Source organism: Dermacentor andersoni, chromosome 8, assembly GCF_023375885.2.
Source record: "Dermacentor andersoni chromosome 8, qqDerAnde1_hic_scaffold, whole genome shotgun sequence".
Classification (NCBI taxonomy): Eukaryota; Metazoa; Arthropoda; class Arachnida; order Ixodida; family Ixodidae; genus Dermacentor; species Dermacentor andersoni.
The window spans coordinates 102049960-102076971 of NC_092821.1; the positions used below are offsets into that span (position 1 = coordinate 102049960).

The 27012-nt window shown below is 41.9% G+C and overlaps 1 protein-coding gene across 1 annotated transcript in view; it reads left to right on the plus strand.

Annotated features, from left to right (window-relative positions):
• Positions 1–27012, plus strand: part of LOC129384251 (uncharacterized) — a 27922-nt gene extending 910 nt beyond the window's left edge. The window contains exons 2-6 of the mRNA XM_055069465.1: positions 7811–7837; positions 12911–12937; positions 19286–19359; positions 21919–22020; positions 26772–27012. Of these exons, the coding sequence (XP_054925440.1) occupies positions 7811–7837; positions 12911–12937; positions 19286–19359; positions 21919–22020; positions 26772–26977 (436 nt within the window). The 3' untranslated portion in view covers positions 26978–27012. The remainder of the gene's footprint in view (positions 1–7810; positions 7838–12910; positions 12938–19285; positions 19360–21918; positions 22021–26771) is intronic.

Consider the following 27012-nt stretch of genomic DNA (forward strand, 5'->3'; position numbering starts at 1 on the left):
AGACGCCTTTGCCAAATGTGCCCATGAACATTCGCATGAATTTTGCGAGAAGGCTCTATATTGTGTTACTTTTGATGGTGAGCACGCCGTGAACTCGCGGTTTTACCCGTCATGAAAGGAGGAGAAAGACATAATAAGAATAAAAGTTAAATAGAAAAATACAAAAATAAATAGACACCACAAACCGCGGTGACGCAATCCGCCCCTAGGCGGCAGCGACTGACACTGCTCCAGCAATCCAGAACAAGGGGCCATCGTCCTCCAGGCAGGTGGCCTCAAGGGGCTCGTACCTTGAGAAGAGGCTCTCATCAAGCAAACCACTCAACAGTGGGTGTCCAGCCCTTCTCGGAAAGTGATGGATACAGCACCCATACAGACAGCGCCGTTAGCGCCGAAAGAGCGGCGTGAATCTCTTGACCACTCCAGAAAAGACAAACGTCGCATCACGGCACCCAGAAAGGGCTCTGTGACCTAACTCCTGCTTCTAAAACACACAGCACAGAAACCACATTCAACATGGATTCACAAATTCTACACTGCAATGTCATAGCTCTCCTCCACAGCCTCGATGATGTCAAACAACACCTGTATAAGTTTAATCCAAAGGTGATGTGTGTTCAAGACAAACATTTAAAGCACTTGCATACAAATTTCTTCTGACAGTATGCCATTTTTCGTAAACACCGCGATGGCAGTTGCCTATCTTCCGGTGGTGTGGCTATCATAGTCGATAGACGTGTCGTCTGCCGGGAAATAAAACTTCATAAGCCCCGAGAGGCAGTTGCTGTGCGAGGGGTGTTGTTTGACAAGGTAGTTACTATGAATTGTGTTTATCAACTTAAAACCGAACTTAAAGTACATAAATGAGCTTCCGGCACCATTCATGTAGTTGAAACTCGATTTACTGAAATGATGACCACGCTCGAATGCTTTCATCAAAGCAGAAAGTTCGTGAAATCTAAAAAAAATTTTTTTGCACCTTCAATATATACAATTGTAACGTAGCCCCACGCAAAAGCTGCCGTGGCAGTCCACTGTTCTATGCATGGGCTCAGCGTGCGGCCTCTTTAAGCTTTAGAGAGCATGCTCTAAGAAAAATAACATACACAACAGGAAGACGTATATTCTGATAAATAGGATATAAATATTATAGTACAAAAAAGAAAGGTTGAAGTTCCAGTAGCGATACACATACATTGCCCTACAAATCGGAAACGAAATTGTTTTACCGCTGCATAACGCAGTTTCGTGAACAGCCTGCGCATGCCTGTATGTGTATGTATTTTCCTGGGTCACCTCCCAAACTAAATCAGTTGGAAGTGCCGCTCGTGTTATCTTCTATGTGTCTTCCTTTTGCGTGCATTTTAATTTGCCGCAAGACAACATGTCTTTTAGCAAGCACCAACTAGGCCAACATGCAGTTCTGTTGCTCGAAGGAAAGCCCGTCGGTGTCAAAATAGGAAGAATTTATCACTTCTTTACTCATTTATTTCAGAAAAAACTTCGCTAAATCGAGTTCGGTGAAATTAGTTTGATTAGTTCAGGTTTATGACAACATCAAGCCCTACGGGTACCTGCCGGGAATGAAAATTTATTCGTTAGTTCCGGAACTTCGTGTAATCGGGTTTCCTTAGATCGAGTTTTAACTGAAGTTGTCTGAGATATAAGGGCCCATAACACTTTGTGGGGAGACTTTCAATGTAATGCCAGACGACGGCTAATATTCTCTTCAAGTGCCTGCTTGCTTGACAAGAAAAATACTTCATTCTGCAGTCGTAAATACAAAACCTTTTCTTCCATAGACCAGTACAATCGTTCCATACCTGGTGTGGAATGGGAATTATAACCCTTGTGAAAGTGATCACTTCCCCATTGTTCTAAACCTTACAAAACAAGCTGGGTGCTATGCAAACGTTTCTCACTGGAAAGTAGATTCAGCCGACTGGAACCGGTTTTGTGAACACATGTGACCTTTAGTGATGCCCGTGCATTTAGGCTAGCGATGTAGTAGCATACTTTCCAGCCTTGTAAGCGACGTCGCATGACTATGCATTCACCCAAGCAAATGGGTCGTCTTCAAATGACGTATTCCATGGTGGAAGGATGAGTGTAAAGAAGCGCGGAAGAAGCAAAGCAGGGTTCCAAATCTCTGACGTAATTCCCCAACCAAAGACAACTTAACTTCAAGGCGATAAGGTGACAAGGTAAGGGAACGCGCCGCCACGCTAAACGTAAAAGTTTCGAAAAATTCGTAAGTAGCATCACTTTTTATACAGACGTACAAAAACTTGGATCAGGGTGAACAAAATAAAAGGCCAAGAAAGTCATCCCCTACTTTTAGTACATGCACAAGGAGATACTCTTGAAGAAAGGGCAGATTGCCCAAGAGCACATTTCGAGCACATTTACAGTACACCCCATTACTCAGATACGTTGCTGAAGTACCAGCAACAAGCAAACCGACTGCCTCTGGGTGAGAAAGGCACATCCAATAAATTATACAATCCTCTATTTAGAATAGCAGCGTTCCAGGCCTCACTGAATTGTAAAAGTGCGCTCCGAGAGGTGACAGAATTATGTACGAAGTGATCAAACGCTAATACCGTGAAATCCATAGAACACTATAGTCACTCTTAAATTCCATGTTCTCTGCCGGCTATATTTCGTCCACCTGGAAAGAAGCATTCGTTTTCCAATATTCGGAGAGGGCAAGGACCCTTCCTCATCCAGTAGTTGGAAATATATAGCTCTTGCGACTTGTTTATGTACACAATTTAAGAAAGTGATTAGGCAGCGCGTCATCTATTTTCTTTGACGGAACAAAACGTTCGATCCCATACATTTCGGTTTTTCGGAAGGTAGCTCCAACACAGATCACCTTGTTTGCATCGAAACAAATATGCATGATGCCTCTGTCTACAAACAATTTTTCTTCTCAGTATTTTTAGATTTGGAGAAAGCGTACGCCACAACTTGGCGATTTAGAATCCTCCACTATGTGTCTGAAATGGGAGTCCGAGGCCACTTAGTGAATGTGATTGAGAGCTACCTCTGCCACCACACGTTCCGTGTTAGAGTTGGTGTCGTTCTGTCTAGTTCTTTTATGCAAGAGGCTGGTGTGCCATATATTGGTGTGCTGAGCTGCACTGTCTTTGTGGCCAGAATTAACTCGCTCCATACTGTATACGGCGTACTAGCATTTATTCTGTATATCTGAATAAAATCCAGATAGGTTAAAAATAATTTATTCTAAGTATCTGCAAGCAATGAGTACATCTTCGCTTAATTAAAATGTCCTAGTGGTAGGAACAAACGGTAGGAACAAACCCTCAAAAAGCAGGTGCGCCGGACTCCGTAATAGACCTCAATAGAGATCGGATATCTGTGAGCTGTCAGTGCAAATATTTAGGCATCCTATTAGACATTAAGTCAACTTGTTTCCCGCACCTGAAGTATCTACAGGAAAAATGCCTCAACACAATGAATCTTCGGGAGCTCTTGTCACGTACACCCTGGGCAAGCGATAGGAAATGCCGTATAAGCTTGTACAAAAGTATAATAATTCATGTTTCGATTACAGAGCTGTAATATAAATTCTGCAATGCTTTGTGCATTGAAAACGATAGATCCTATCTAACACTTAGGCATCCGCCTTGCTACAGGCGCCTTGAGGCCTAGTTTGCGCAAAGCGGCATGTTGAATCTAATGAATGCTCTCTATTCTTCCAAAAGACAAACTTTTGTAAGCCATGAAGTTAAAATCACCTGTTAACCATCCGTGTCATTCAATTATTCACGACTTCTCCGCGGCCGCTCTGTTCAGTAACCGCCCAGCCGCTAGGCCTCCTATGTCTCTCCGATTGGAAGTACCGTCATGATAAGCGGGCATCCCCCTTTTAGAGAATGTCCTCATGGCTCCTACTAGGCTTCCAATGCCTTGGTAGTAGCAGAGCATCCAATGAAACTAAAGGAGAAGTATGCCTGTGCTTAATTTTATACAGATGGTTCGAAGGCTCTTCCACGTGTTGCCTATAGAGCTCTAAGACCATCGTTTTTAACATCCGCTACATTGAACCTATATGCAAGTATTTTTGTGCCGGAAGCATATGCGATCCTCTCTGCAGTTAAACACATTAGACAAACAAACTTCACTAGGGCAATTGTGTTTACCGTCTGATTTGGTGTAGTTCGAGCCCTAATGATTTTTGAAAAATCTAAGAACAATGATTTAAATAATCTATATACATTACTATGCGCTGCTTATATGAATAAACAAGTAAGCATTCTTTTCTGGGCACGTGGCCACAGTAGTATAAAAGGTAACGAAGCTGCTGACGAGAACGCTACCTCAGTAGCTTTTAGCGACACCGACGCAAACATATCAATTCCAGCCACGCACCTTAAACCAAATGTACGTCACATCTTAAGGGTCACTGGCAGAAACAGTGGGATACTCATGTATCTAATGAACTGCACTTTATCCAGCCCAAATAAGGGCACTGGATAACGGAGGAAACAACACATTACAAGGAAGTGCTCCTATGTCGAATAAGAATAGTTCATACCTTCGGCACAAAATTTTACCTACTGAATGGAAGTCACCCTCCCTGATGTCAAAGGTGTGGCGACCGCCTTACAGTTTTCCATGTCCTCGTCCACTGCATGGAAATAAAAACTGAGCTTAAAAGCTACTTTCATTCAACGTGTCGTCAACGTATTCTTCACTCAGCATTATTTTTTTCTAGCTAAAGAACAGCTTTTGAACCTGGAAACATTTCGTTTTTGATTTTTAGATGAAGTTAGCATCTTAGAAATCATTTAGCCGGGTCGTCTTAAGCCTATCCTCGTTTTTGAGGCTGCGGCTGTTCTGTCATAAGTTTTTACGGCACGCGCCTTTAACATCTTGCTTTACATCAAGGGTCCTCTGGAGGCAGTAGTGCTTGTATGCATCATTTCATAATACATCTTAATAAGAAACGTTTATGCCTTTTGTAGCATGATTTATTGTAATTATTTTGATGCTTACATGTTTTCCGCCGTTAACCTGAACCGTTTTTAGGAATCCTTACAACCACATCACATCCACATTTGCCACTCACTTTGACTTCATCCATATTACGCAATTCATTACCACATGTCAAGGCACTCTTTGGCCGTAGCTAACCCTTGCACCATTAAACGACATACATCGTCATACTAGCAATGATGCGCTGTTTTGGCAAAAAAGGGGAGATGCTCACTACGCATACCCTTATGGCACTAGTGTTGAGAAGGCTCAAACAGCCGCATGTGTGTGAATGTAGTTCCAAAATTATGCGACAGCTAGAAACTACCACAACCTTTACAAGAAATTCTGCTAAAAAAGCGTTAACTATTGAGCACTGTACTGAAGACATCCGGCATCTCTCTGGTGAAAGAGTAAGGCGACGATATAGTGTCCTTGGAAGCGCACGTTCAGCCCTCCGTATTTTTAACTGCAGTTAAGGTAATGTGCTGCAAGTCTACGTTGAGGAGTTAGAGCACATCTTTGTACTTAGTGAACGTGATGGGTTGCTTTTCATTATCCTGGAACTCCAGATCACAATGCTACCATCCGCTTTCACCATCCTTGATCCCAGCACATTGCATGTCGCTCCCATACTCCGGAACACCATCTGTACTGGCGCACCGCGGCAGCGCGATAGCGCTATATATAGCTGTTCAGGCTACAACTACGGGAAGGATTGGATGACCGAGTAAGGCCGAGTAAGTGCTCATAACAAGCCGGAAGACCACGTCAAGCTCACAAATATCTTATTTCACCTGACTCACCTGCCTAACCTCTCGTTCAGTAATCTAGAAGCCGACCACATTTTCTGGTAGGCTTTCCATCAACTATAACAGTTACTGAGCCCTGCCGCCGAGCACTGGCTTCGCGCAGAATATCTGAGTAGTGAAGCTTCACGCAAGTTCGAGGGGTTTACAAACTGTTTAATATCTCTGCTCTCTCTTTGTCAACGCGTCAACTATATTCTATTGTCAAAGCGGACAAATTGAGCGAAATATCTGACCCCACATTCCGCGCGGTTGTTGTTAGAAACGCCCAGATGGCGTCGACTTGATTTAGCTTCGCTTTATTAATGATGACCTTTGCAACGAGGGTGCCTGAGCATGCCTTGTAACTCATGATAACGCACACCTTTCCGCATTGGACCTTTGCGACCACGCCACTGACCATATGGTTTTATTCTAGAAATAAAATAATTTATCCACGAGGATGTTCCACGTGAATTTTCTCTTTTCGGTCGTGCAACTTCGTTGGCCTACATTCAGACCCTAGTCACCCGAGCACTAACACCTGTCCCTCCAAGACTGCCTCTCACTGCACCACTGACTTAAACTGCCACTGTTGCCCAACCGCGTGGTACTCCTTCTTCTGGCGCGCACCAGACCACTGGAACTATTTACACGTCGTGATCGTCTTCACGTCCGGTACCCCATACTGATTTCTCCACCGCACCTTCTCTGATTAACCTATGATATACAATAATAAGCTGCCAGTATGCTCACGCCACGAACCGTGGGAACATTATACATAATGTGAACACGAATACACACAAATCAGTACATGTCTTCCAGGTTTGTGTCCGTATGTTGGTTTAGGTTGATTTAACGCCTTGGAACGTTAGTTTCACTTAACTGCAGACGCCGTCTTTGTTTCGTGCAAGTAAGATTGCATATATACGGCACATTTTCATTGTAATTTTTCTACAATCATTACCACTTTGCGCAGCCTCAATTGTAATTCTTCTTCACTCTTTCAACTGGGACACCAAATGAATGCTCTGAAATTTCCGCACATCCCAGAAATTTGGATATTTACCCTTCGGCTATGTGCCAAACTCTACGGCAGCGCTGCAGCGTAACTCAGTGGGCTACGTTTATACAACATGCTGCTAAGCATCCAGCCCCAATTTCAAGAACTTTCAAAATGTCAATGTTGAGAGAATGCACCCTTTTATACTAAGCGTATTTCCGGCACTTAGTTGTGACGTTTTTTCCTGCATTGTACCAGAATGTTGGCCTGGATTCAAAGACTGCTAAAACGTAGAAGGGAAGTTGCGAATAAATGATTAGAACCATACCCTACCTTAACGTTAATAACCTGAGTTCACTGAAATTTTTGAGACCTTACGGAATGGTATTTTTAAAAATACTGCACTATAACTTATGGTAGTACACTGCAGCAAATTTCGACAAATAGCTGCAGGCTGAATATTACAAATTCTATGGTATGAGTGGGGCTCAAATTTAAAAAAAAATGTACTTCATAATTAAGTAGGGATGACATTGTAATAAAGAATGTCAATCTCTCTAAACGCCCTACATAAATCGCACTGCTGACCGGTTAGTCGTGAAATAATATAGCACGAAATGGTGCCACATGCAAGTTTGGTAATCTTGCACCATGAAAGTTTGGCATTTTGCAGTACAGCTATTTTTTGAGGTGACAAATAGTAAAACTGAAAAGTGGGTGGGCTGGCAATTAAGCATGGTAAAGTGCACAGATGTGGGTGAGTGAGCCATCTGTTGTAATCGCTAACAAGAAGTCACCTTGTTGAATAGCATATGAGCTTTTTATGTTTCTTGCAGTTTCTGTAACCTGCAGATGCTCATTGAGGTTAGCAGAGCTGAATATATGCATAATTGTTTCCTGTAATGAACAAAGTTCTGATCAGCGCTTGTTTGTAAACAACCTTATCCGGCGTTGTTGTTTGCCGTACAGTTTTACTACAGCCAAACAACAACATTTTCTTTTATTTTATTTTCAGCGGTGCCCCCGATGGACAGGAAGGGCTGTAAGTAAATTTAAGACTACCTCACCCTTAATTCAGCGCTGTTCTATTTTACTAGGAACTACAAAAATGTCTATATCTTGCTGTGAAAAGGATAGTTTCATTCACAGATTTCATGTTACCTTGCTTGTCCTTATGTTAATATTTTAGACATAACACATAATACTCTTCATCGAGTTGTCATGAGTTCGACTGGAAATTGTTACGATGTTGGAGCCTTACCGTTCGACGTTTACTAAACAGTGCATTAGTAATGAATCGAGCGAGTCCTCCGCGATATAGATGAGTACAATATTTGTATTACGGCAAGAAATGGTGGTAATAAAATAAAAATACGTGTTATCCCTAATATGCTTTCAGTCAACCATTTATTTGCCTACTTTTGCTGCTTTGGTTGGCTACCTTACCAGAATTGCGTCACGTGCTATCTCAGCGGACTTATTTATTAAACAATGCGGCAAGCCGGCCGTTTGGTAACCAATGCAGGTGTGGGTTACAAAAACAGTAAAGTAACTTTTGAAAAAGAACCTCGAATAAAGAAAGCCACAATGCGCATGAAACCTCAACGTGAATACACGATAGGGGACAATAAAGACATAACTACGGATAGCGCAATCAAGCTAAACAAAATTTTAACATATCTCGAGGAAATATGCATTTGGCCACCACAAAACAAAGAAATACACCTAGTACAAAGAATTGTTATCAACAAAATTATTACATTAGGCTTTACCACAACTTGCATTCCTCTACGGCAGCTGTGAATTGCAAGAAAAAAAAATACATGAAAACATGAGGATGCAAAACCCCGTCACGCATAAAAGAAGACGCAAAACTATGTGCGAGGAAAATTAGGTACAATGATAAGGTAAAAGCGCAACATAAATAACACGAAGTGCCACGCACCAAATTGGCGACGTCACAGCCGCTACAAAAACTTCTGCAGGAAATAAACACGGGACGTGCTTTGTACCTTTATTTCTTTCTGAAAACATCTCGGAAAATAAAAGAACATTGGTAGGTGATCTTTCTATTACAAGGCACAACTACTACAAGAAACGGCTTTGGGTGCGTACCTAGCAACGATCTAGTTACAAAAAAATGAATCGTGCACATCTTATGGCTGATCATGAAGTAAAAAAAAATAGTTCTGAGTCGGCGATCCAACGCATCATGATACATGTCCCAATCACGTCTACCAACAAGATAGATACGCGTTTTAGGAGTTACAATAGGGCACGCCAGTTGTAAGAATACCGGAAATATCAACAAAGTGGCATTGAAGAGGTATCAGAATAATATCTTGTGGCAGAAAGAGAACTAAAAGAAGGTATTGCCACTTAACAAAAGCTATTGTCAGAACATTGACATGCAACGATGTAAATACCCAATACGTATGCATATATTTATGCTTGTGTGCCTTACTCTATAACTTGACAAGAATAGGGAGGCTCACAAAGCTGTCCCTCACTAAGAGAGCAATTCGCGCGTGTTGCTACGGTTAAATTTCGTACTTTCGTTGAACTTCATAAAATGGTTTGTAATTGTTCTTCCCGTGTCTCTCTAAATGTGTTTTAAAATACTTATCTCCCCATTACTGACACAACAACCGCGCAATAGAGAAAATGCGAGTGCGTTGCCCAATAATAAGAGCATCGGACTTCGGTGGTTGACGTTCTTTGTTCGAATCCGGTCGTTCAACAATTTTCCTTCGGTTTATTTGTTACATTTATTTATTGAACGTACCTTACAGGCATATTGACAAGGCATTGAGTAAGGGGGGTAATAAAAAAGTACAAAGTAACTTGTCGGTGTACAATGTACAGCTCAAATTTGCAGTTTAACATAAAGAGAGGAATCGATGATAATGTGGTATGGCGGCAAGTACAAGGTTGGGCGGGAAAAAGGATAACATGAAGAGAGAAAAAAAATATTGGCTGGCATTATACATATGGCAAAACTGGATACAAGAACAATAAAGTATACCGATTACAATGACAACAGTAACAAGAAAAGAAACTACAACCAAAGATATACTGACAAATATGCGCAATCTAGGCGCATGAACAGTTGGCAGGGTTTAAGATACGCACAATGGTAGGGCATGATAAAAACGCAGGAACTAATGGCGTGCACAGTACAAATATTTATTATTATAAGGAATGCAGTCGGGCACAAAGTGGGATACTGAAAAAAAAACACGTGCAGTGGTACAAAAAAATGACGGATGTCTTTGGTCTTAAAGCTGTCACAATAACAAATAAATATATACATGGGTGGTATACAGAACACGGCACCGGAAGTAAAATAAAACTGGAAATACTAGTGGCAAGTTATTATTGCGAAAAGAAAGAGTGCAGGAGTTGACGGAAATTATCGTGGTCTGGTTCGGATGCAATGTTGCCTGGAAGACCATTCCACAAACGTATAGCGCGAGCAAGAGCAGATGCGTTGAAGGTGTGAGTTGACCCATATAATCGCGTGAAACTTAAGTGATTGTGCAACCGACGTGATGTGATGGAAGGAGCATCAAGGTGAGGTGGGAATGGTCTGTTGCTGTATGCGTATTTGTGAAAAAGGCGTAAGAGGGCAATGTCGCGACGACCACTAAGGGTTTCAAGTGAAAGATTGAGCTTAATTTGCGTTATGCTGTTATGGTTGTCATAATTGCGTGAAATGAAACGTGCAGCCCTATTCTGAACCGCTTCAAGCATGTTAAATAAATAATTTTGGTAGGGGGACCAGATAGATGCGGCGAATTCAAGCTGTGGGCGAACGAAGGTCTGATAAGCTAGATGACGAACGTGAGTGGGACAGTTATGTAAATTTCGACGTAAATATCTTAAAGATTTTGAAGCTTTTGCATAGGGTGGTAATATGGTGAGACCAGGAGAGGTTGGGTGTGAAATGAATACCAAGGTACTTATAAGATGATGCCTGCGACAGTTGGTAATTGTTAATGGCGTAGCAGTAGTTGGAAATGTTTTGCTTGCGTGTGAAGGAGATTATTTTGCATTTTTCTGTATTCAGCGACATAAGCCATTTTTTTACACCAGTTGTTAATGCGGTAAAGGTCGTTTTGCAGTGTTAAGTGGTCATCGGCACAGGTTATTGGACGCTATGTGATGCAATCGTGAGCGAAGATTCGCATGCAGGAAGAAATGTTTTCTGGCAAGTCTTTTATGTAGATTAAAAACAATGGGGGGCAGAGGACGCACCCCTGTGGTAGGCCAGAAGTTACGTGAGAAAGGGAGGATTGGAAATTGTTAATAACCGTGAACTGCTGGCTGAGTGAAAGGAAGTTACGGAGCCAAGATAAGGTTAGCGAGTCTAATCGAAGGGCAGATAATTTAGAAATCAAACGGCAATGGGCGACGCGGTCAAAGGCTTTTGAGAAATCAAGAAAAATGCAGTCAGTCTGGAGGTTATTGTTCATGTTGCAGTGTAGTTCTGTACTTAATTCTAGATCTGGGTTTGGCAAGAGAAACCTTTCCTGAATCCGTGTTGGTTGTTAAAAAAAAGTTGTTAGATTCTAAGTGTCGGTAAACATGAGAAGCGATTATGTGTTCAAGAAGTTTGCAGCAGATGCAAGCTAAAGAAATTGGACGGTAGCTTTCGGGAGTATGTTTATCACCGGCTTTAAACACAGGCACTATTTTACCGATTTTCCAATCGGAGGGAAGTTGACCTGTCGCTAAAGATTGCCTGAAAAGGTGGTATAAAATGTTAGCAGAAACGGAGACAGTGTTCTTAAGAATTTTAGAGTTAATATTGTCAATTCCGGCTGAAGAGGATAATTTAAGGTTTTTAATTAGAAGTACTATGCCCTCTGCAGTTATTTCGATCGGTTCCATATATGGGAAGTCCAAATCGGGTACGTATGGAACGTCAAAGTGGTCTTCCCGGTTGACAACAGATGAAAAGAATGCGCTAAATGCCGAGGTGCGATGACTGTCTGAAAGTGGAACATGATTGTCGTCTAGCAAAGATATATGTTGCGGATCGTGTTCGGGGGATACAAGTTTCCAAAACTTCTTAGAGTTAGATTTCAGAAGGGAAGGTAAATCAATAGAAAAATACTTTTGCTTAGCAGATTCTACTGCGGAACAGTAAGTTATCATAAAATCTTTGTATGCCTTCCAAGCGGAAGGCTTGCTATGTCGTTTAGCTGTGCGGTATCAACGTTTCTTTTTGTTTCTAAGATGCCGGAGGGATTTTTTATATACTTAGATATATCCAGCGCATCATCGTGACGCCGACGCAGGTGCCGAGAATTTTCCCTAGGTGTCCACGAAACTTATGTCGCAGTACAATACAACATGTTGCAAAGGTCTCGTTCGGTTTTCTGAAGTATCTGAAGTACGGCAGTATCCAGTTCAAATATATTCGTGCAGAAATTCGCGGTTGCTTTATTCGACACACTACTGAAGATGTATCCTACGCCAAATGGGACAAATATGACGTCCCAAACGACGTCACCTTATTCTTAGAGCGCACTTGTGCGCATCGTGTGTCATCTGAGGAATGATCAGGTGACCCTGTTTAGTAGCTTGCTAAGCTGCCCAAGGACTGAATAGGCGAATACCACTGTCGGACACACACGTAAACAGTTTCCGTTAAAGACCCTTGGGAAAACTTCAAGTTGTTGAAAGATTAAAAATTCATAAAAAAATGACGCCTATATGTTCTAAACTGCACGGATAAAATCCGCGTAAGTCCTTTACAGAATTTCTTTCGGCGTAGAGACGTTTCTTAACTCGGATTTTTCCCTAATCTTACTCCGAGTAATAGAGGCAATCACTGGCAACTTTTTCTCGCTTCTGATGCAGCTACAGTCTACGCTCCATAAATTAAGATGTCATGTTTGATAACACCCATGCATATGTCACTAATCATTTTTCTGACACCTTCTTTGTCGCACAAAGCTCATTGGCAGACAGTTTCGGCATGTTTGTTTCAATTTCTTATGATTTCTTTCTGAATTTAAATGCGAAACCATGCATTCTTGCCTCCCTACTTTTTGATGGTTTGCTCGTAAAAACAAACAAATAAAACGCCATATTTTTCATCTTTCAGGATCGGAAAAAAGAGGATGATAAGAAAGTACGTAAAGTCCTTTCTTTTTCAATATTCTTCCCTTCTCCACTGGAAAGGTAAACAGTCTGAAGGCAGTACAACGTGTACTGCCTTCAATGTGTACTGCCAACGTCAATGAAAATGATGTCTTCCTGAGCGAGTTGAGGTAAAAACGTGATGCTTGACGCATATAAATTATTATGAGAGCCTCGCCGGACTGTCAACGTCTGGTTGGCGTAGAGTGGAGGTTGAATCACATTTCAAGTTTTTTATGCTGCGTTCAACATTTCCGTACGCAATTTCTTCACGCGTCGCATGACAGTGTGAAGACGGAACGAGTGATTGTCAGCGCATATCACATTTCATTCTGCTTCCCAATGTAACGACGTTTCCCCGGCGTGAGGGCCATGCACAGCTCCTCGATTGGATGAACGCGGAGTCTCTGGGTATAACCATTTCTGACGTCACTCCTTGTTTGACGAGAGTAGCAGGAGCATTGAAGTTGAAACAGCAAGAGCTTCACAATTGTACCACATTTTTAATCTGCACGATCTCCGGCAAAGGTGTATGAAAGACGCTAGAAACACAAATACGCGATAAGTAAAAGCACAGGCATTTCTCTACAAAAGAAATCGTCTTTTAAAATGGAGGTACGAATAAAAGTTGACGTTACACATTCAACAACATGACTGATGAAGTGAAGTTGGCAATGTCAGTCATGAAGTTGAAAGGTTAAGAAAATCTAAGAAATCATTGTTGACGATATTCAAAACTGCATGGTATAGCTATCCTCATCATCACCCTATTTTATGTCCACTGAAAGACGAAGGCCTCTCAATGCGAGCTCCAATTAGCCGTCCTGCGCCAACCCATTCCAACTAGCACCAGCAAATTTAATAATTTCATCACCTTACCTAGGCTTCTACCGTCCTCGACTGCGCTTCCCTTCTCTTGGCACCCATTCAGTAACCCTTATGATCCACTGATTATCTAAACTACGCCTAACATGACTTACCCAACTCCGTTTTTTCTTATCCTAATGTCAATGAAAATATCGGCTATCTCCGTTTGCTCTCTGCTCCATATCATCCATATCGCTGCCTTTCTGTGTGTTAACAATACGCGTAGCATTTTTCGCTCCATCGCTCTTTGCGCGGTCGTTAACTTGTTTTCGAGCTTCTTTGCAAGTCTTCAAGTTTCTGCCCCATATGTTAGGTCCGGTAGAATGCACTGAAATTACACCTCTTTTTTTCCAAAGATAATCATAAGCTTCCAGTCAGGATGTCACCTTGTCAGCCGTGTGTGCTTCAACCCATTTTTATTCTTCTGTAAATTTCATTCTCCTCATCAGGATCCCCTTCAAGTAATTAACATAGGTAAAGGTGCTCTACACCGACCATAGTGGCTGACTGACCATTCTGAACCTTTGTTCCTTTGCCTGACGATTTATGATTATCTTTGTCTTCCGCATAATAATCTTGAACCCCACTGTTACGCTCCCTAGGGTTAGGCCCCCAATCATTTCTTGTAACTTATCCCCAGTGTTACTGAACATTGCAATGTCATCAGGAAATCAAAGGTTACTGAGATATTCGCCGCTGATCCTCACTCCTCAATCTTCCCAGTTTAATAGTTTGAAGGCTTCTTCCCAGCACGCAGTGAAAAGCATTAGAGAGTTTCTGTCTCCTTGTCCTGCCCTAGTCTTTATAGCTACCTTCCCACTTTCCTTGTGGAGAACTAAGGTAGCTGTGGAATCTCTGTTAATATTTTCCAAGATATTTACATAAGCATCCTGCACTGCTTGATTAAGTAATGCCTCTATGACTGCTGGTATCTCTGCTCAATCGTATGCATTTTCATAATCCATGAAAGCCATAAAAAGAGGCTGATTGAACTCCACGGATTTTTCGATTACCTGATTGATGACATGGTTGGGACCAATAGTAGAGTTGCCTTCCCTATAACCAGCATGTTCCTTTGGTTGACGGAGTTCCAGTGTTGTCCTTCTATTGAGATAATCATAGTGAATATTTTTGTAGTACTAGAAGTAAGCGAACCGGCATTTATATTTTCAGTTGTTTGACGCCTCCCTTTTTGTGGATTAGTACAATGTTGGCATTGTTCGAGTCCTGTGGGAACATTGAAGTCGATGGAGTGTTCGTATGAAGGGCTGTCAGTTTTTCAAGCATTATCTCTGCTCTATCTCTGAATAAATCGTCTCTTATTCCATCTTCTCCTGCCGCTTTCCCCCATTTAACTCTTGCAAGGCGCTTCTAACTTCATCGCTAGTCATAGAAGCAGCCTCTGTAACATTTTCATTACTAATTCGAATGGAGATATCGTGGCTGCTCTCGGAACTGGGCACGTCGAGAAAGAATTTCGCAACTGCTTTTACTATATCTTCGAGATTGCCGATAATGTTACCTTTACTTCTCTTTCACTGCATATATCTTGGTTTGCCCTACGTCAAGTTTCCTTCTCACTGATTTCATGTTGCGTCCATATTGTACTGCTTCCTCAGTGTTTCTCACGTTATAATTTCTAATATCCCGTATTTTCTCTTTGTTCATCAGGTTTGATAGTTCCGCGAGTTCTGTATGATTTCTTTAGTTGGACACTTTCATTCTTTCTCGTTTCTTTAATATGCCCTTTGTTACTTGGGAGAGCTTACCTACTGCTTGCCTTGGTGCGTTACCTCCCACATCAGTTGCTGCCTCTGAAGCCAGCCTAGCAAAGGTTTCATTCATTACCTTTATGTCATCTTCATCTCGCTGTTCTAAGGCTGCATATTTGTTTGAAAGTACCAGCCTGGATTGGTCTGCTTTTACCCTCACTGCATCTATGTTGGCCAGTTTCTTCTTGACTAATTTTACTCTTTCGCTCTTCATATTTAATTGAGTCCTAGACCTCACCATCCTATGATTACTGCCCGTTACGCTAACACTTCTACATCCTGCGCTATGCTGGAATCGGCCTGAGGTACGTAATATATTTCTTGTTTTTCCAGTAGAGCTTTTACAGGTCCATTTTCTGTTTCTACGCTTCTTGAAGAACGTGTTCGTTATTCCTATATTATTCCTTTTCCTAAATTCTACCAACACTTCTCCTGAACTGTTCCTAGAATTGATGTCATTGTTGTCAACTGCTTGTTCACCAGCCTGCTTTTTGCCCACTCTTGCATTGAAGTCGCAGATGACTACAGTATACTAAGTTTGCACTTTGCTCTTCGCTAATTCAACACCTTCATCAAACTGTTGTACTTCCTGACTTTCGGGACTGCATATTGAAGCGCAGGCTTGTACTACCTTTAATATATACCTCCTATTAAGTTTTATTGCGATACAGCTACCCTCTGTCTCGAAAGTCTCTGGTGCGTTGTCGGAAACCGCCATCTGATAATCAAAGGAGCTTTGAGTAAAATCCGTGGTTCCCACATACGCCCGTAATGTCGATTGAAAAGACCTCGTAAAATTAGAACTAGATTTTTGCACCTAAACCCAAATACGCCCAGACTGGAGCGGGAAAAGCAGCCGCGACAATGACTATTCATCGTCAGACAACCCCCTCGCCAATATTGACGTAGAGGAAAGCAAAAGCCCAAATAGGGGAGAAAAGAACGTACCAGCTGGCTAAATACGCTGAGTTTAGTTAGCCATACAGCGTTATCGCGCGTTTGAGATTCCGCTAGAAATCGCCGTCGTAAATAGCGGAACTACCACGCGTGCACGAACTTATATTGGCAAGGTGACACATGAGAGAGGCCACAAGAGGTTGAGGCAATATACAAAAGTCTTTGGGGGAGCATTCAAGAAATTTTCATAACATGGTGAAGCAACAGTACGGATCGACCCAGTTGTTTGTTCGCTCGTACCTTACGAGGCTGAAAAGGAACACAAGGTGCCGTTGTGCTCGCGGTGGTTGCCAAATAGCTGACACATCTGTCGACGCTTTCTCACGCGCAAGCAACATCGGGAATAGGGTACGATGAAATCAGTCGAACTCGAGGAGCTAAAACGTTTCTAATCGGAATACTATTTAATCGGAACCTATATACCTCTACCCCAAATGCATTTGCCGTGTCCGTTGGCAAAAATGTAGACCGGTCCCAGAGGTAGTGAATACCGGAATTTCACACGGGTGAGGGAATTCAGAGTTCAAGCACTAATAATAATATACTTATTATTAATAATAAATAATCATAAATGGAACAACTAAATAAAACTTTCAATGTATTTTTGTATTGGTGCGTGCACAATAAGAAATGGGAGCGTGGGCTGATCCCGCAGATACTGGGCCAACCCTCCGTGGAGCTGAAGCAGCCTGCAAGCCTTCCGCCTCTGGTAATAATGACAAATGAGTCGTGTGTCAATTTTACTGTGGCCAACATTGTGCCTGAGGATGTAACCAAACAAATGAATTTAGAGCATAGTAATCACAAAGTTATTATCACTAGCAATACTAACTGATGAAAATAAGTAAATGTAAGTAAATGCATCGCCAGCCCCTGGCCGTCAGCCAGGGGCTGGCGACACACGCGGACCACTCATTGTTTCCGGTGCCAAAGGACGAAGGACGTCACAGCTGAATGTCCCCACGAGCATGGAGACAAAGCGGACACAGTTCAAACTTGGGGGGGGGGGGGGGGTCAGATTGCCTGATTACGTCAATAATTTTCGTAATAAAGCGTAATTTTTACCCGCCCAAAGTAACAAAGCTAGGAATCAGCGTGAGGTCACGTCGACCCTGTGGTTGGCATGATTGACAGTACAGGAGGGGGTGTCATGTTTCTCTCGGAGAATGTGGTGCTAGCAAAGCAGACTGTCTAGCTTCCGCTCTGCGCAGCGGTGATGGCAAACCTGGCATTTCTGCTGCTGCCTGCGGGCGATGCAGAACACTACGCCGTGATAATGTGCGCTCTGAAAAATATACTCGCTCACACTGTCACCCGATTTCGGCAAATACTTGGCGGCATCTCTAATACTGACATCCAATAAACAGAACCGTATCAGAGCTGTCTGTAGAATATAGTCAAGGTCCAAGAGAGACAAATAGAAAGAAAATACAACAAAATTAGCCAGTGTAAGTACCTACTGGCTACCCTGTGCTGAGGAAAGGGGTATTGATGTAAGCGATGAATGAAGGAAGAAAGAAATTGTCGGAAAAATTCACACAACAACGCGATGCTGCGCGCCAGCACTTTCAAACTCGGTCACAAAATACAAAATCGCTTAACAACTTGAGGAGAGTTCTTAATGCCATTAGTAACATAACCCCTCAGGACCAGAGCCCTAGGACTTTTGCCTTGGGCCCAAAGTTACACATAGTCCTGGGCCAGCAGCTGGTTACCTATGACATAAAGTCCAATCCTGAAAACTGAATCCCAGCCCCAAGATTTGTTATTGCAGAAGGACTACATAGATCGTTGGCGCCACCGATATCTACGGCAGCCATCGTCCGACTGGCAGTTGTCCCTAAAAGAAGAAAGCAAATGCAATGTTAGCGCCAGGAATCCAGTCGAGTCATTTCCCTTCGTAGAATAGAGACATTGCATGTCAGGCTCACACGGCACAGTAGCTTCACGGTATGGGGTAGCATGGGCTCACGCATGTGAGCAGCGTCGTGTGTTTCTAGATTGCAGTGGAATTGCTTTTTTTGTGTGTGTAGGCAAAGCTATGAAAACATTGAAAGATTGATGTTTATGTGCGGGGTGCCGTTTTCTTCTTTGTCGCAGAACAACGAAAGTATCAAACAATCACACGTGTTGTAATAAGACCTTCTGTTTTTACTTCAAGATTCGTACAAGTTACGAATGAAACCATCTAAAGCCTTCCATCAATGCTGTCATCAATGTCGTAGTTCTCAACAAATATTTATTTCTTTTTTTTTCTTGAGAGCAATAACGCTTGAAGTTCTTTTGTTTTTATGGATCATGTACATCTGTTCTCATGGTGTACGTTTGCTGCGCATACAAAGTATGCACGGATCTTGCATTCTGTTATGTGTTTTTAAAAATTTCGCATTCCTTTTTTCTATTTTAGTAGGCGCTATTGATGCTTAGTTTCATGTAAATCTTATGGTTTGCTGTGGTTACGCATGTTTACGTGTTCCATGCTTTAAAGAGCTCAAAATAAGGCTTCTTCTTTTGCAATTTCCAACTACTTCCTGATAGCAACCCCACTATCCTCTTTAAAGATTAGGCGATTGCGGGTATTTGAAATAAATAAAGAAACATTTTCCTGCATTATCATATCCTAGACTTGTGATTTGTATATTTGCAAATCATGCATTGCTATGATTGAAGTGTTATTTCAAAAGTGCCTAGTTAAATGCATGAAGCTGCAGTTTATCTTTCGAAGCATTGATATTTTTTCTCAGCGAACAGTTGGTTGACTTCCAAGTGACTGACGTGAATGGGCTGAGGAGTATCGATATCAAGAAAATAAACCACAGTAAGCTATCAATATTTTTATTACTTTCCCGCTTCAAGAATTGCAAACAAGAGTAATGTTGAAACATGCATGCGGTTTAAAATATACCACGCAGTCTGTAAATGAGATATAAATAACTTACGGGCGCATTCACAACATTTTTAAAATTCGTAGTTTGTTGATCGCTGATGCCACGGCATGACATTTGCTGTTGTCTTGAGTAGCGCGCAATATATATGAAGTTTGCGTTATGAGTTGAACATTTAAAAATAAAAATCTATGCATATTTACTGAACTAACTGTAAAAACAATATTCCAGAACGCCCTACTTATTAATAGTACCACTGAATGCAGTTATATTCTTATAGCGATGTATTCGGTCAATATAATTTTGCATGAGCTGAACAACCTCAGCCAAGTATAACAGGATGTGGATTGGCAATGCTGCGCTGAAGCGATAGTGCTCGAAACAGTGTGCCAATAAAACGAAGCCTGTTTCACTATCCCGCCGCAAGCCTAACGCACAAAAGAATGAACATCTTGAATTGCAGAAAAGAATGCAATTGAGGATGCAATGAGGATGCAAGATCAACACACCCCTCCCCCCTCTCCTTGTTGAGCATAGGCAAAAACATCAATCGCGCGGATTCTGCTGCTCTCACGATTGCCAAATGAGTGTTAGCGTGACATCAGAAGAACATGGTTCAAAGATGTGCTCTGCTCGCCCCGTCTGGCGGAAATTTGGAAATGCAAAAGGCTTGCGCCATGATGATGTCAGAACTATTGACGCCTGTGCAAACATTTCGACAACGAGAATGTCGCATTGAGAGGAAAACTTGAGGTTACAGCTATGAATTCCTGCTGACGGTCGTAAAAGGTGACGATGCTTTGGTTTACGAATACGTTACCGAGCTGAAGTGGCAATGGAAGGAGTGTAAAAACGAAGTTGGGCAAATATCAAACATTTTGGGGGAGAGCGTGAATCATCATTAACATCCAAGCGATGTTGATCGTTCTTTGGAATCTTGCATAACGAAATCATACCTGTAAGTCAAACTTTCAATCAGGTTTGACACATTGAGGTCTGGAAGCGTCTGAAAGATTGTCTGGGCAGCATGGGTTCAGATTTATTGAATGAGGGCAGCCGGATTCTCCGCCGATAGAATGGCGCCGAGCACTCTACTTGATTGTGCGTAAGTTTCTCGCACGCAATTTCATGACAGTTCTGCAACGCGCTACCTTCACTCCTACCTTGATCTAATAACAAAACATTTTCTTTCTTTCCCAAGTTTAAACTGGTGCTGTCGGGTTCTAACATTGATGATGTGCCTAAAATTTAGAAGGAAGTGACATTACCGCTGCAGCGATTCAGAAAAAAGCTTCCAAGGATGTTTTCAGCATTCCAAGATGAAATGGAACCTGTCGAATGCGTATAACAGGCAATATATTTAAGGTGACCATATTGTCGTCAGAAGGTTTGCAATAGAATTTTCTATGTACACTGCGCGGAATTCGGGATCAAGATAATAAATTTTAGAGATGGCCGGTAGCGCAAAAAATTACCTAGTGTTTCTAGTGTTTCCTCCTGCAAAACTTGTTTCGATGGAATCACTTCATTATATTACAGTGTTATGTAATTGTTAGTTTTGGCCAAAATAGAAATATTTATAGCAAAGGTATGCCACTGGGGAAATTGGGAAAGTTCGTACAGTTTATGTCCTTTCGTGGTTATTACATGCATTCAGAGTGTTCGCCGCTATTTATTTATGTTTGCCGAACCACGTGCTGATCGTAAATTAAACAGCTTGGTAGTGAGCTTATAGCAACAAAATACATTGACGTTTGAAGTTCAATAATAATTAGGCCTTCTTGCGCATTTTTCCAGGAACCCCGTTATGCCTTTGTAACTAATGCGCGAACAGGACGATGAGCCGACCACAATAATAACAGATATTAGTTACAGTAAATGCATACAGACTTGCCCAACTGACAGTAAGGCTATAAGGACACCCGCTATGTTTTATTCTCAGGCTCTTTGAGAGCAGAAAGATGAATATTCGTCATCATTGAATATATTTGATACATGCCACAATAAACAGCATTCACATACAGCAGCAAAAAGTGTTTGTCAAGCAGTCCCTGCAAACCTGAATCTCTCTGTATTGAAGTCAGACAGCCATTCAAATCTCAGTAAAAGCTGTGCGTTCTATATCTTAAGCATTGTATTTTGGCGAAAGCTCAATAATGTGGTAGGTGGCAATCAGGAGACAATGCCTCAGAGCAAAACAAACTTTGTGAGACATCTTTTCAATAAGGCACCGAAACGTCTGCATATTATTTCTCGTAAGAGAATTAAAGAACCTTACACGTTTACCATACTGTTATGGATGTGTTGTTTTAGAATAGTGTGTCGACTAGATCACACAAGACAATTACGTCTTAAAAAAGACCATTTGCACTGCTGCTTAGTGATGTTTTTTTTTTAAGTGCCGAAACTGTACAATGATACATATGGTTTTATTCTGCGTAAATTGTACACTTCTGGACCCTAACAAATATTTTGTTGCATTTTATTACTAGGGGTGCCAACAGAAGATACACCTAAAGAGTTTCCTCACACTTACCTTGTGTTGAGGGCTGATAAAGAATGTCTACTTGTTTCATATGGTGTAACAGATGATGGTAAGACTTTTGCCCATCCTATCAGCACAGTCGACCTGAATGTTTGATAGCGTAGAAATCACATAGAAAATCTATTATCTAGTGCAACGAGTGCCATCTTACTGTCTATTCGACGGCGTGACCCATATTTCGCTAGTTGCTTTACACTAACGTCTTTTCCGCCTGGAAAATAATTTTTCTCCTTTCGGAGTGGCTTAAAGTGCATTTAGGAGGGATTTGTAGGGTGTGGTTGCCATTGAGATATACTAATTTAGCGAGGCCACAACTTCAACGCTCCCTTGTGATTCCTGCACTGCGATAGTAGAGCTGGGAGGCTTGTACCAGCGAGGCAGATACCCTCTAGCCGAAATGTGGGCTCACGTAGAATGTCTTTTCTACAGCGACATCAAAACATTCAGAAGAGGGGTTTTGACGGTGAAATGAACTACGCAGACCACATGAATAGTTCATAAACTGTAGCTCACCTGCCAACGACTGCTCTAATCTGCTGGGATGATGTTATCAGAACAGTTGTGCATCTTCCTTGACAGCGCTCAACGACTATTTCATCATAGGATTTTACAGGCCTGGCCGCTTCTGCCATCTTTCGGGACCTCAGATAACATTAGGTGTAGAAATATGTCTTCATGGTTCTTAGAAAACTTGAAAAGTTTGTAATGAACACAGTATTTGCTTCGCTACGATCACTTGAAGTTGGCCATTGCTCAGGAATACTTGCAGTGGTGACAATTTCGACAAGAAAATCCGTCGCACTTTTGTGGGAGACTGCGTACGAGACCAGTGAACACCTTGGGACGAACTCACAAGGCTTTTTCTCAAGTGCTCGTCGCCATTGGCCTGACATCGTTTGTAATATTACGTCCAGCATGAGAATTTGCAGAAATTAGTTCTTAAGAACAACTCTAATTTAATAGTTCTTTGTGAATACAGGCCTATTTATTTTGTTTCGTTAATGAAGTACGGCCTTTGATTTCTTTCTGATATTTTAGAATGGCACACTCTCCATATACTGTCAACGCACTCGGTCAGAGTCAGCATACGCGCTCGTTATCCCCAATGACGACTCTTGTAATTGTTATGACGCCAACATCGAACCTATTCTTATGGTGTCAGGAACACCATTCATGAAAAGCGCTAACCCTACAATAGCTCGTAACGGCAACTTCCAGCTAATCTTTATGATGAATGTATTGGTTTAAAAAACGGGAAGTCATTACCGGGTGTAATTGACAAAAGAAACGCTTTCCGAATACAACCCCTGAGTTTCATGGTTCTCAAGCATCCGATCTTGCGGACTCATGTAAACATCTATTACTGCACTATTTTCCTTCAATGCTTGCAAGCGGTACAGCTTTGTAACGAATTGAACCAGTCTTTAAGGCCTTTAAGTAGGGGGTGGTGGAATTTCTTAGTCGTCTACGGAGTGCAACGTATAATGAATCAATGTTATGTGTTGTACGAATACTGCGAACGTATACCGATAAGAGCTGATGCCTTTTCCTGATTATAGGATATCTTTGATGTGCAGATTTGCCCCCTCCTGCACTAGATTTGTCACCAGCAAAACAAAAGCTTTAAAGCAGCAATATACGCACATGTAACAGCTTGTCTATGATTGCACCGAAGTCGACTTTTCCTCACAATGCCGCAGCGTATGCGCCAACAGCAGGCGACATCATTACCCCATCTTCAGGGCACTTTTGTAATCCTGAACATCTTTGCTTCAAGGATTTAGTGCACGCGATTGATCAATTCCCTCTTTGGCTCTATAGACACTTCTAGGATATCTACACATATTGCGATGAAAACATATCTAAGAAACGTCACAGTCTGAGATGCAAAATGAACGATGCGTGATAACTGATATTTCTTGTGCGATCAATAATTTTATACAACAAACAGTATATAATTTTGTCAAGGTGACCTGCACCTTTTTGTAGTTGTGCGCTTCTTAAGCTTTGGAAAGGACAGCTGCAAGAGAACAATGTTTACGTAGAGTCCCAGTGTAGCCCCTCGTATTGTGATAATGTAAGTTGCAACTCTGATTACAAACATTTGTTATTGCCAACAAAATCGTTCACACATTTGACAGGGTTTCGCTTAGTTTTAACAAACGCGAACACAAACCACTGCTAGCTTCGAAGCCGTGAACGAAAAGCTATAAGGACCCAGCGCAAGTGGTCTAAGAGAGTTATTCAGCAAAATCACACTCCATGAAGAGAAGTATTACTTGAAAAACAATATCAATTACATCTGCAAGCACAATTCGCACTAATTGACAAGGCTGTCACAATGAACGAAAGAATGATTTCGTAAGAAACTGTGCGGTAGTTTTTAGTGATGAACATCCCTTGTAAAAAATGTCTCTTATAAAGTCACACTAGTATCAAATTTTAATGTATGTTTATGACTTCAATAAGGTCCATAACGCTGTTAGAAAGGCTTATATCATAGATTTTCTCAACAAATTTCAAATGCACAAGTCACTGGGTAGTATTGTGATTTGTGTTATCCATACTATAGGAGAAGTCATGCTCAGGACAACGTATAATGTATACAAAGCTTATTCTGTTCTCCGCAAAATGCGATCATTGCCTACATTCCATAAAATTTGCAACGTTTATGTTTATATTCAATTCTAGTAACGATGTTTCTTGTCAAATGGAAACTACCCCTTTTCGACACGAGTGCCACAATAGGTAAACTTTTCCACTTATCTCTACTAGTTGAGCTAAATTTTTGCCATAGTATAACATTCAATGACAATAAGATGCATAATAGTGGAGCATTCGTTCGATGTCTTAGTCCCTCTTAGAAACACGCTATTAGTCAATAGAAAATAAAATGAGTAGAAACAAACAACTGTTGCTTCCGGGCTGGATTTGAGGGCCTGTACTGCCCTGAATCCAATCCCATCAATTTCCTATTACCGTCAGTCGGCGCCGCTAGTACCACCCAAGTAATTAAACGAAGACGCAGCATAACAGTGTGATCGACGTCGTTCCCACCGAAGCTCAGTTCCCGAAGTACCTGTCATCTTTGCGATCACTGTGTGCACATCGCTAGGCACTTGGTTAACTTGCCTCCACTAGCAGAAAAGCACTCGCTGTAAAAACGCGTCCACTTCGGAGTGCGTTATACATTGGACGGCAAGTAACAAGATCTTCGGTGGCTTTGAAATCAGGTGTGACACTAGTAAATAGCTCCTTGCCCGTGCACAGTGGTTAAAGTAAAGATATTTGACCATCCAATGCTACCCCACATGGTTATAGTATACCTACTTCATTTTTGTGCCAATTTTGTATTAACCACAAACTGGTAATGCCTGCTTTATGGAGTCTTAGCCTCGTACTCGTAGATGCATGTGATATAGAACCCCATGCTTCACTCGATTTAATTGGCGCTGGTCGTGAATAAGCCGAAGTAAACGCAATGAGCTCTTTGGACATGTCCATAGATGGCGCTATTTAAATGTCCAGCATGAGCTTAAAGTTGCTGTGAACAACGTTTTTTGAAGTAGAGAAATGCATTGAAATTGAGCATACGCTATTTCAGAAAGACTTTGCCGCAAGAAGTACTTGAATGCGTTCAGGAGAAGCGGAGTTATTGGCACTCAAACACGGCCTGCGCTGCGTTCCCGTTCGTTCTTCATGGACTTGCACTGCGAAGGCTACGGCGCAATGGGGGCATGCCCACAGCGTTCCGCCTTCTAAATGTCACCGTTGCGTACAACTGAAATTTCATTTCGGATGTTAACGTAGATGCCACGACTTCCGCCTTTGGTGCCTACGTTGCGCTAAACATAGGCCAAACGCAGTTGGCCTCAGCGAGCCGAAGTGCGCTTAGCCAGTGGACTCTTGGCGGCACCCCGCGGTGGACATAGTATCTGCGGCACGTAGCCCACCGCAGCTTGATGCCAACTATCAGCCAATAGCAGCCGTCTAAGGCAATGACGAAATAGCACGTCTAGAAGAGGGTGAGGACCGTGTTTTCTGTTGCAAACAGAGCGTTTCAGAGAAATGTGACTTCGCTATCCGTTGGCGAGCTCCACGCACAGCGTACGATGGCAAAACTTCGCTGAGATCTTAACAGCTCGTATGCTGCTCTTAAGATCTCAAGCTGAAGGGTGGTTCAGGGCCTCTTTAAAGTTAACATGCATTCCAGAATACGGGAGCTAGGCTCCATATCTGAACAGTGAAGTAGCTTGGGCGTATTATTCTCAATGTAGAAGAGTGTTATCGCTTCCAAAATATACCTTGCAAGTAGTTTGATAATTTGTCACCGGCCGCGGCTTTTGCTATGTTGCGAATCTCTGTAGCAACGTACCGGAAACAAGAATGGTTTACCGTAGTATGGCTACATATCCTGCATGAGTTGTTCCTCGTTTGCCTTTGCCACTGTGATAGGGCAAACTTCATTTAAAAACAAACACCACTTTTTAGGCGCTCTTATTTTACGCTTTATACCAGCTTTTATTAGAGAATGTTGTACGAAGTATGGTTACTTTCCTTGGCTACATGGATTTAGTTTCTATATGTCCTGGATTTTTCCCGTAATGTAAACAGTTTAAATGAAGTGCGAATGTAGAAGACCACACAGGTTTCAGTAAATCGGGGACCTAAATTGGTTTTCGTCTAGGTAGCCTATTGAACTTGTCGGTAGTTTATTTCGTGGGCCTGTGTCCCTCTCTCAGCCGCCATTGCAGCTTGCTGTTTCATATAATTTTGCGTATCGTTTACTGCTGCTTTCAGACTGCCAAAAGTGTCTGCTTTGGGGATTATCCGGAAGCAATGTTAGCAATGAAACTGAGTGCTATCAGGCCAGCAAGTTGTATTGCACTGACAACCTATACGATATGACAGAAACTGAAAATCCGTGCCTGCATTTCGATCATGACGAAGCCAGACGTGACCAGAAAGCACAGGAGGAGGAAGAATTATCTGAGCACCGTGCCTAACAAATTGTTCAAAATAAAAAAAAAAAACTTTTTCA